The 11,139-nt window shown below is 38.1% G+C and overlaps 2 protein-coding genes across 8 annotated transcripts; one reads left to right on the forward strand and one right to left on the reverse strand.

Moving 5' to 3' along the window:
* Positions 1 to 1,433: 1,433 nt before the first annotated feature.
* On the forward strand, positions 1,434 to 4,116 carry LOC109539727 (casein kinase II subunit beta). 4 transcript variants are annotated; one of them, XM_019907678.2, is made up of 6 exons: positions 1,434 to 1,508; positions 1,854 to 1,929; positions 1,983 to 2,085; positions 2,163 to 2,372; positions 3,393 to 3,564; positions 3,625 to 4,116. In XM_019907678.2, the coding sequence occupies exons 2-6, from the start codon at positions 1,858 to 1,860 to the stop codon at positions 3,731 to 3,733; spliced, it is 666 nt and encodes a 221-aa protein (XP_019763237.1). In that variant the 5' UTR covers positions 1,434 to 1,508; positions 1,854 to 1,857; the 3' UTR covers positions 3,734 to 4,116. The 4 variants fall into 4 exon arrangements, with proteins under 4 accessions (XP_019763237.1, XP_019763235.1, XP_019763234.1 ...); XM_019907676.2 differs by having other exon boundaries at positions 1,437 to 1,508; positions 2,145 to 2,372; XM_019907675.1 differs by lacking the exon at positions 1,434 to 1,508 and adding an exon at positions 1,520 to 1,689.
* A 106-nt stretch (positions 4,117 to 4,222) lies between these two features.
* LOC125504404 (eukaryotic translation initiation factor 2 subunit 3-like) lies at positions 4,223 to 9,764 on the reverse strand. 4 transcript variants are annotated; one of them, XM_048666299.1, is made up of 7 exons: positions 9,551 to 9,738; positions 9,106 to 9,280; positions 5,830 to 6,066; positions 5,241 to 5,458; positions 4,932 to 5,182; positions 4,710 to 4,875; positions 4,223 to 4,653 (listed from the first exon to the last, which is right to left on the reverse strand). In XM_048666299.1, exons 1-7 carry the CDS (start codon positions 9,620 to 9,622, stop codon positions 4,357 to 4,359), a joined length of 1,416 nt encoding a protein of 471 aa, XP_048522256.1. In that variant the 5' UTR covers positions 9,623 to 9,738; the 3' UTR covers positions 4,223 to 4,356. The 4 variants fall into 4 exon arrangements, with proteins under 4 accessions (XP_048522256.1, XP_048522257.1, XP_048522253.1 ...); XM_048666300.1 differs by lacking the exon at positions 9,551 to 9,738 and adding an exon at positions 9,338 to 9,391; XM_048666296.1 differs by lacking the exons at positions 4,223 to 4,653; positions 4,710 to 4,875; positions 4,932 to 5,182; positions 5,241 to 5,458; positions 5,830 to 6,066 and adding an exon at positions 6,208 to 8,142 and having other exon boundaries at positions 9,551 to 9,764.
* Positions 9,765 to 11,139: the final 1,375 nt, after the last annotated feature.

Here is an 11,139-nt window from a genome sequence, read left to right on the forward strand (position 1 = left end):
CCTAATTACGTGCTCTTGGCTTTTAATTATCTATTGTTTTCTTGGAAATCGTTGGCGGAAATGCGCTACCTACTGTAATCTACATACTTAGGAAAAGTTGCCACGATTATCAAGTAGGTGCATTGAAAAGACGCTCTTATTGGTCGGAAACTTTTGAATGCAACTTGCCTAGACTTATTGGAGAACCAATTAGCGGCAGGAATTGGGCAAATTCCATCCAGCGATAAAAATCCCTTTCACATGCTGGTCACGCACTAGAACAACGAAGGGCACTGTCCAGCATCCCTGAGGATGAACGACCGGTCCCGAAACGTTCCACTCAAAACGAATCGATCTAGTGCCCGATGGGTACCAGATTCTTCTTCACGATTTCACCTCACGCAAATTATCTATTTGTATACAAGCGCGATACGTGTTCTGTGCCATGGCAACGGTATATATGGTGTTTTACCAATGTATTAAATCGGATTTGCGTGAAATGAGTGGAAACCTGCTTGGTTTCAGTACCAAAGCGCTGTTGTCAAGTCGCGATTAATTATTCAACAGGTACCTGAATAATCTTTGAAGCCGCTAATCTAATGTAGACAGGTCGGGAGCGTCGAAGGGGCCCATTAAACGGCGTCTGAACAGAACAGTTTGGAGCTCTTTGAATAAAAGCCACTTGTTGAATTTGAAATTTGAGCATTTTGGACGTTTTTTTAGTTGATTTTTCAAACATTTTTGTCAGTATTTAATGCGACTGCTTCGCTCTCCTGCCTAACGGCGGTTGGTCTGTTCCATTTCCCCCAAAAACAACCAACACAAGTCTGCAATAGATTTTTCTCCATTATTTAATGCAATTTAAAACCGGCTTTTTTGCGTAAAATGGGTAAACCGCGGTACCACCAGCCGCCACTGATAGGTACCCGCTCATGTGACCTACGCTTAAAGCAGGCGCCTTTCATTTGATTTTTCATCGGAAACCTGCGGCGCCGTTGCCGATATGCTGAAGATAAAATCCTCATTGGAATTCTCAGTTCTTATAGTTTTAGGACTGGTTCCAAACATGTAGAACCCAAAGCTAGTTTGTTTACAAGACAGAATGGCGGATGCGCTACTCGTAATGAGTTATTTGAATGAAGTCGTTTTAATGATCCATGATGACTGGTTCCACCTAGTGCTCATGAAACCCACAAAAACTCAATGAATTGCTGATGGTAATTTGTCTTTCTTTGCTATTTGTGGATTAAAGATCAGGAACCAAGAAACCAAATTTACTGTTTTACTTTGTGAAGGTTAAATTTAAAAAGGTTTGAAAATCTCTAAATCAGCAGGAAATAAATAAAAGGCAGACTATTAAAAATCTAAATTAAATCAATTAGTACTAGTTAGCAATCAATTTTTGAATTTGGCGCTTTTATAATTGACAAACTCAAGTTAAACATTTTGCCGCCCAGATGTCGCATAGACTGCTTTCCTTTAGTTGTAGATGAAGTGATCGTAAGCGTGGCTAACCAAGGCACCAAAAGGTAAATACTCTTCAATGTAGGCTTTTGTGGTCTGCAGTATTCCACTGCGTAATTTTTTGGGTTTTTTTCGAGACATTTTCCCGGTCGAAAGGACCAATTCGCCTTTCAAGTTGCACTAAAACCCTAAAAAAGAGGCTGGGTCAAGTTTTGTGATCATGTTCATTTTGCGTAGTTGGTTTAGGTTGGTTTAGCTCTTTGTCTTTGTCTAACACTCGCCATTTGAATGTTCAGGGGGGTATAGAGAATTGACTGTCAATTCGAATCGAATAGTGCGAATCTTTAGAAGTGACATTAATCAAATTTCTTGTCTAGAAAAAGTGTTTTTTTAATTAATGTTTTTTTTAGAAAAATGAGCAGTTCCGAGGAAGTCTCATGGATTTCGTGGTTTTGCGGCCTTCGCGGCAACGAGTTCTTTTGCGAGGTAAACAGTCACATGTATTCCTACTGGCCATCACTGATGGGTGTTTGCTTTAGGTGGACGAAGACTATATACAGGACAAATTCAATTTAACTGGACTTAATGAACAGGTACCCCACTATAGGCAGGCGTTAGATATGATATTAGATCTAGAACCTGGTAAGTCCTGACTGGCCCTAGGGCAACATGCTGAATTTCTATGGGTTTCATTTCGAAAGACATTTTTTGCACTTCAGACGATGAACTAGACGACAATCCCAATCAGTCGGATCTAATAGAGCAGGCTGCTGAAATGCTTTATGGCTTGATTCATGCCAGGTATATATTAACAAACCGAGGAATTGCCCAGATGATTGAAAAATATCAAGTAGGAGATTATGGCTTTTGTCCGAGAGTTTACTGTGAATCTCAACATATGTTACCATTGGGGCTCTCAGATGTTCCAGGTTAGTGCGATTAGCTTCGTTTAATTTGCCCAACTATGGTCTCGAAACGATAAAACACTATCAGTTCATTAGCGTCCGAGATCGGACACTCGTGTTCTTTAAGAGCCTACTTATATATGAAGGACTTCTGGGAAAAATGACAAACCGCAACATTATTTTCGCGAGGAAAGGCACTTTGAAGCTTCAAAAGCCTATTAGATCATTTGCTTCTGGCTTGAAAGGCTTGTCCAATTGTAACAAGGAACAAAACTTGCTTTCAAGGTTGTAGAATTGCGCACTTTAGAAGCTTTTACTCCATTAAAAAATGAGAAGACATGAAATAAATTTCTCCATAAGAACTTTGCAGTTTCAAAACACCCTTTAAATTAAATAATTGTGAAAGAGAATAAGTACTTACACATGGGGAAACCACAAAATCGTTATCTGGAGACAATTAACTTAAAGCTTAAAAGAAGCCATCAGTTCATTTTGTGGTTGTTAATAAATGCACTAAAGCCGATTTTAACCCTTAAGTCCAATACTGTTTATTTTTCACATCATATGGCTGGAATCTAGAGGTTCGCTTGAAAGCTTATACTGAACTAATTTTCTTCATCAGTTTGAATAGTGTTGGTTTTCTGATCTGTATTAATCTAACTAAAAGCCTAGTGACTTAATGGGTTTAATGAAAGTGTAAAAAGCTAGATATAATCGAAGGGTCCATTCACCACTTTTTTCCAAGCTGTTCGTGGCCTCGTCAGATATAGAGTTGCTCACAATTCACATAGGAAGTATGTGTAAATTGTAAATAATCTTTAACCAAAAAACCATTAACTTAATATTTTACTTAACAACTAGCCTTGGTAGAAGAGTAGTTCGGGTTTTTTATATATAATTTTCAGAAAAAAAGGCTTTCCTTTCATGTGCATTATAACAAATAACCCCTTTATCTAGACTTTTGACTGCAGGGTTAAACCCAACACTTAAATTTGAAATACTCCTTAGATTTGTTACGAAAGCGATACATTTTTTTTACTTAAGGAGAAGCAATGGTAAAGTGCTACTGTCCAAAATGTATGGATGTGTATACACCAAAGTCATCAAGACACCATCATACTGACGGCGCCTATTTTGGCACCGGCTTCCCACATATGCTCTTCATGGTTCATCCTGAATACAGACCAAAACGCCCCACCAACCAATTTGTTCCTAGGTAAGACGTGTTATATACAATCAGGCCAAATAGCTTACCAATTTTCCTGCACTGTTTCAGGTTGTTTGGCTTCAAAATACATCCATTAGCGTACCAAATGCAACAGCAAGCAGCTTCGACGTTTAAAATACCACCTAGATCACTAAATTTGAATAACGGAAAGCGTTAATACTGAATGACGATCTTCGATCGGAAAATCTCTGTAATATTTAAAATAAAAGTGTTAGTTTTGATGGGATTTCTACAAGTATTTGTAATTACGTATTAGGCTCCACCATGGATTCATGTTTTGAAAATATACTCATTCCGGCGCAGTAAAGGTAATCAACGTGGTCACTAAGTATTCTAAAAATCCTATTGTGCTAAGATCGATTGGAGTCAACGTGACCTATTATATTGTATAATTTTCATATATTTAATGTTTAATTGTATCTCAGTTGTACAGGTTACTATGAATCACTCAATCAGTAAATTGCAATTTAACTGTGATTATCCGAGGGTGGTTTTTCTCAAGCAGTGTACCTTGAAAATTATAATTTAAGTTGTCCAAAAGCTTTGTATTAATTCAACCGCAACCTCTTTTTGAAAGAATCAACACTGGGTAAACCTAATCAAGCAAAAATGTAAAGCGGAAATTGCCGTCTGCTAAACACACAACTGTTTGGAAATCGCATATATTTTGAAATCTGAAAACATTCGTGAGTCCATAAAGAAAACCTAAAACCACTTTATAATTCATAGATAATTGATGCAACTGTATAATTCAGTATTGTTATTTATTCGATTCCTATTTTAGCTAACTGAAGGTTCTATCGTCTCCCCTCCTCTGATTTGTCCCCATCCGATGAGACGCCAGTGCTTTTCCACTCTTCTACTAAGGGCGATTTTTTCGCCAATCTCCGTGCAAACTGGATTAGTTAGCGCAATCTTGCATAAATCGGCCTTAGTAGCCACCACACGACCTCCGGTACTCAAGGAGCCGATGTTGACCAACAGTACTTCAGATTTGGTTAGCCGCTGTACTTTTGCTCCCTTTTTGTCCCCTTCGGTACGGACGCCGAGCAGTCGTTTCAACAGATAGTAGCTCACCTGAAATTGAATCGAATATTAAACTCTATTGGTTTAATTGGCATGCTTTTCAATACCTCGAGGGCGATGAATATGTTGGGCAAGGCTCCAACTGCTCCGAGCACTTGGCCTACTAAACGATCAGCTCTGCACAACGTCGGCTCAATCTTGGTACCCACTCCGATCAGACCTCCAGGTACTGCAAACTGCAGCTCGTTCTGTTCAGTGTATAAAGAGACAATCCTGGAAAATAATATGTCGGCTTCAGCGTTGCAAAAGAGCAACTACTAGCGCATTACCTGGAAAAAATGGGCCTACAAGTCAATTTTCCTTCAGAATCCTTGCTGACCAAACCGGGCCTGACTTCGATCTCCTGCCCTACTTGCAAGACTCCGCGAAGAATACTACCGCCAGCTACACCTCCCTTTAAGTCATTAACTTCGCAGCCCGGCTTGTTAACATCAAAGGACCGAATTACGATCAGACGAGGGGGCGAAGTGAAGTCGCGTTGGGGTATCGGAATCTTATTTGCAATATATTCGCAAAGAACCTAAAACAATAATTACCAGCTGAAAAACCTGGAAACAATCGACTGTATGGGGGCACACCTCAATATTGTACTTCAGCTGAGCGGATATAGGAATTATCGGGGCCCCTTCCGCAACAGTTCCTTGGACGAACTTTTCAATCTCTTCGTGCTGCTCTTTGGCCTGTCCCTCTTTGACCAAATCGATCTTATTTTGCAATATTAGAATGTGTTTAAGCTTCATTATCTCGATCGCAGCCAGATGCTCACTGGTTTGTGGCTGAGGACACGACTCGTTACCTAAAAAATAATTATTATGGTATAACAGAGGCCTAGTGCAAAGAAACGTTTTGTCGAATAAAACTGCATTGAAGTGATGGGTGTGTGATAAGCACGGTTTAAGCAAGCTTTTTGAAAGAAACTATAGTTGCTTCCCCAAAGCTTGCTTATACCCATTATAATGTGGTTTTATTGGACAAAACTATTTCTGTAAAGAAATATTTTTTAGTTGAGTTCTATTGAGGAGCGAAAAACTCCTGAAGGTAAAACCAGTTGACAAATGTTTTCCTTCCCGGGTTTCTTCATCAATACCCCGTATAATGTACCTTTAACGATCACAAAGCCGAAGAATAACAAATAGAATTTAGTCTTGTCACGTTAATAATTTTTACCTGCAATTAATAGTAAAGCAGCATCCATCACAGCGGCTCCGTTCAACATTGTGGCCATAAGAATGTCGTGCCCAGGACAGTCCACAAAACTAACATGACGGATTAGTTGGAACCGCCCAGAGCAGGCCGGACGTATACAAGGAAAACTGTCGTCTTTTGAGGATGATCCCGAAATGAAGCTGGTGGGCCGAGTGCACTTTGGGTTGTCGCACTTGTAGATCTTCGCATTGGCATAACCTGGACAATCACCCCACTTTAGATAAAACATCAACTCGCTTGAATAAACTGCGCTACTCTAATCAACAGTCAACCCTTACTTTATGATCAAATTGGGAGCCAATGCTTTGCAGCATAGATTTAGGAACCACTACAATAACGTTAACTTTAATGGTCAATTTATTCTATTCCAAACAAACACAAGTATTAAAATTTATGACCAAAAATGTAATGTATGATAAACGGGCATTCACTGAAGTAATCTGAGATTGAACAACTAAAGTGGCTATAAAAATTACCTCATGCTAATGTCAATAACAAATCTGCTAAAACTTCTATCCTACTTAACAAAAAAACATCAATTAACTCGGCCGAACAGTAATTAAATAACACTGAGTAAACTTTCACTTAAGGGTAACAAATGATTTGCAGGTGTTAACAATGTCTATACAGGTGTTAACAATAAACTATTACAACAAAATGGAATTTTTCAACGCGAAAAATTAAACAATGGACATGGTTTGACATGCCCAATTTGAGTTTCGCTTAGCTATTGCTATTAGCATTGATCAAAGTACGCTAAATCTACGCCCTTAACCCACGCGAATCTTTTCCGTCCAGATTCCTTTCAATTTTCTTTGTCGTCGATTGTTCCTAATGTCTAAAACAAATACTTCCTGCAACTATCAGCAGCGCATTTACAAGAAGGCCGATTAGATTGCGCGGTCGTTTTATCAGGAGTCTGCAGTTTCGGCCTGCTTTTTTCTGGCGTCTTCGATACAGGCTGATCGATGTTCATCATGTAGTCAAACGACAGTTCCTCTCCTTTTTGAATTTCCCTTAAAGCAAACAGGGCCAGCTTGGGTAAGTTTGGGTCCAGGCAATTGATCCAAGCGGCGTAAACTCCCAGATTGGGTTCGCATGAGTGGTTTATAAAATGCGAAACGTTGCCATAAACGCCCGCATCCACTGTATATAAATTGTCACTGGAATTATAGTCCAAATCGAATAAGTAAGTGCGGCCTTCTGCGTCGTATTCTTTGCCTCGGCGCTCTGCCTCATCATGGTCGATCACCTCTCCAACATACTCGCAAATGAATTCCCCACAGGGGACTTTTCTCATTACTTTCACGCCCCAACCGCAGCCGTTGGACGTACGGAAAATACATAGAGGAACTTTGCGCCCATGCTGAATAACCCGATTGCGGCAACTTAAGGTGCACTTGCAGAATTTGTTGCATTCGAAAATAGGAAAGCCTGGATTCACGTTTATTCTGCCACGCGGTGTATACGTATATGCTCTATTTAATTGCTTGCCGCAACAGGATTTGTTGCTCGGGCCGCATTCCTGGCACTCACAATGCACATCGGGAATGGTGGAAAATTCAATATTACCAGTTGGAACGTAATCGTTGATGTAGCAGAAGTGATCTGGAGGAAACTCCAGGTCAGCGTTGTTTTCCACTGAAATCGGGGCCTCTGACTTGTCCATCTTGTTTATCAGGCTCTCCCAGCGACTGATCTTGGCGAATTGTTGCTCTCTTTTCAACAGTAGCAAATAGGTTAACAAAGCCTTCCTGCCATCTTCATATCTCTTGGTACCTTGTACTTTAAAGCGCATATTCAAAAACTTGAGAAGTTGCTTCTGAGCATTCAGTTTACTGATAACGTTTGCAAGCTCCCCATTTGGAACCACACTCAGAAGCTGCTCATTGCTAACGGAACTTATACCAATATCAAACTTGTCAGACAACGCCTTCAACACATCATCTTTAAAATAATTTGAGAGAAATTGCTCTAAAAGAACATCAGCGTTGAGGTTCTCTAGAGGCTCCCACGTGTTAGATTCGCTATGCCATCCTTTCCACTTAATAAAAAACAAATGTTCTCTATCTAACTCGTCATATTCCACAGCTTCGATTGCTTCTACTTCGAAGTTCCTTTTATATTCTTTTGTGCGTAAAAAGCTCCGATTTCTTTTCTGTCCCCTTTGTTCCCACTTTTCGAGATTGTCAATCGCCTTGCCGATATCTACCGAAACTCCTTTCAGTCTGTGTGGCCAAGTGATGAAACCTTTATCATCGTACTGTAGCTTGTCTATAATTAAAAACAAAACAAAAATCAATTCATTTTGAATTTCAGAAAATGACTAGTAATCGAAAGAAAAAGCTCCGAGCTAATAATTAGACAAGTTTCAGAAAGATGATATAGCTTCCATTTTACACACAAACTGATTCAGAAAACGTGGTCGATTCAGCGTTCGGTTAAAATTATCAAAGTCTTTTAGGAGACCGGTTATAATTTCTATACATCTGGTGATAGGTTTTAAATCGAATCGTCAACAATTGGATCTGAAAAATAGCAATTCAAAAGAAACACTGTGTGAACAGCTTAAATGATGCGTGGAAAAAATATTCAGCGCAGATCATATTCTATGGCGACTAAAAAAGGATTAAATTGGCAACATTTACTAAACCTATCTACTTTTCTAGTTGTCTATTTACGTATTTTGCCTCAACATTGTGTTTGGAAATAGCTAATTTCCTCACGTACTTTTTCTAATTAAATGGAAAATTGGAATTCGTTATCAACGCTATAAACAGAAACATCTCACAAGACTAATAGAGGAAAAAACTGAAAGCACTGGAGAAAATAAATTTACTGCGTAAAGCGCCACAGTAGATCAAGAACACATTGCTGAAAAATGCAGGAACATAACGTAAAACCTGGATGAGAAACGAAATATTATAACAGGAGAAAACGCATTCAACATTCAAAGAGAAAGATATGTGTGAAAAACTATTTTGAAAAAAAGGAAATAAAGTACAAAAAAAGAACAACGAAGGACGCTTTTGGAGGACAACCGAGCAAACCACCTTTGAGGATGCAATTCACTTGAGCTTGCGATAGCACTTGATGGCAAAATCGTTTTTTGTACAGAAAAGGAACTTATATTGTAAATTAGTAACAAAAAAGGTGTGGAACTGCGGTGTCTCAAAATACCCAAATAAACACTCGCTTCGCCTTACACCCAGAAAAGCATTTTAAGATGAAACTTACCCAACTTAATTGTAATGTTCCTCTCGAGTTCGTTCTTGAAACGAACAGTCTGCACTCCTGATATGGCCTTAACAACAGTAGACTTGCCATGAGCTACATGGCCAATAGTTCCAATATTAATGGTAGCTTGTCTACTGATCACCTCTGGAGATAGAGCCGTGAGCTTGGTAACATCCTGTAATATATCTGGATTATAATACAATGGAAGTAGTTGCTAAAATATTGCATCAACCAGTGAGGAAACTGAGTGCTTATTGCAACGGGTATCCATATGGACTACTAATATTTACACTCGCTTGAAGCGTTTTCAGCATTAGTTAATGGCAACATAATAAACAAAATTTGTTGGATTTAATGATGAACCCAAGCCTTCCAGTGGTTTAGAGGTTAGGGCACTGACCACATGAGCAAATTGAGCACAGAAGATAAATCGTGCGAAACTTACCAATTTTGATAAGTCTTGCTTCTGCAAATTGGGCTGTCCTGTCGTAACCCCGCTGCTTTCGCTGGAAGCCATTATTTAGATAAAAGTATGAAGCCAGAAAATGCGGCAAGAAAACTCAATTTTCACAAGCTCAAGCAAGGGTATTTCGTCTTCCTCGTCTCTTTCTGATTCTATGGTTCAAGCCATAGACATAAAGAGTGCTAGCGCATATATCGCAATCGGCTCCTTGTTTAAATGACATGCGCAAGTCAGTTTGAGGTTACGTTAATCAAAACAAACTTACTAACTAGTTACTAATCTTACTAATAACTTGTCTTTATCTATGTTACTAACTAGTTGTCTTCATCAATCAATAGTATGTAGTCTGTGTCTTCATCTATGATTACTTAAACGGGTATGGTATATGGACTCGGAGCCAAACTCGAATAATTCGAGTATTCAAATATTCAAAAAGCGAATAATTATGTCTTGTTATAACTCGAATACACCAACATTATCAAACTCACAAAGTGCAAATATCTTTATATGCACTTTGTATACTTTTATAAAATTAATTATTTATATTCTACAAGCATTTAAACAAATAGTCATATAATTACAAGCAAATGAAAATAATTATTTACCCTCCTGCAAATGAATATAAAATTACGTGTCTGTGTTCTGGTGACTCGCAACAATAGAGTAAGTAAAATAATTATTTTACTTTCTCTATGCTCACGACATCAACTTTTGCGCAGTGTTACAATTAAAGGGCGGATTTGTACTGAGTTTATACTGACTAACGATATTTTAACGAAAAGGTGATATATTCACAAACTATAGTACAAAAAAATTCAAAAAAACATTATTTGGATACTTTCATCACTAATGCGAAATGCCGTGCGACTTTTGGCAATGTTTGAAGAGTACAATGTAAAAACCAACCACATAAATGTAATGTTGAGATCAAAAACATCTGAAGTTGACGTGCTTGTTAAATACAGTCGTTTCTTTATTTAAATTAAAAATTATAATATTTAAAGAACTAACGTCCAGTTCAAATGATATTTTTTCTGAAAATGTCTTGGTAATTGACGGCCTTTAGCGACGGTGCTAAATCAACTTTAAAATTGGTCTTCTTAATCATCTTCTTAATCTGTAATCTGCTTTGCTGTTTATTTGTGGTTATGAGTCCTAATGTTATTTTTCGAAAGTCAACTGACTTTTGTTTCGTTTTAAAATACTTTGTGCCATCCAAACGGTTTTAAAAAGTGAAAATGGGGGATAAAGCTGCTTCAGTTTCCAAGGTATATCACCATTCTGTGAATGTTTCCATACATAATTAGAAGTGCCCTTCATTTTAATTTACTCAATTTACTAATGATAAATTAAGAGTATAATTAAATAAGTATTTTTTTAAATTTCTTAGAATCTACTAGCTCTGTGTTTAAACTCGATTCCGTTGTTATCTGATATTTTTTTAAAGGTGAGCAGCATTTGGTGTATGATGACAAATTGCTTGGATTTGAGTGAAATTTTGTCTATTTAAATTCGGCTCCGTTGTTTTCTGCGAACAGTTGAGTGAAAGAGCTTTCTGAGAAGTTTTTTAA

The sequence above is a fragment of the Dendroctonus ponderosae genome, unplaced genomic scaffold (genome assembly GCF_020466585.1).
Source record: "Dendroctonus ponderosae isolate FM_Combo_2020 unplaced genomic scaffold, Dpon_F_20191213v2 Dpon_F_20191213_466, whole genome shotgun sequence".
NCBI lineage: Eukaryota > Metazoa > Arthropoda > Insecta > Coleoptera > Curculionidae > Dendroctonus > Dendroctonus ponderosae.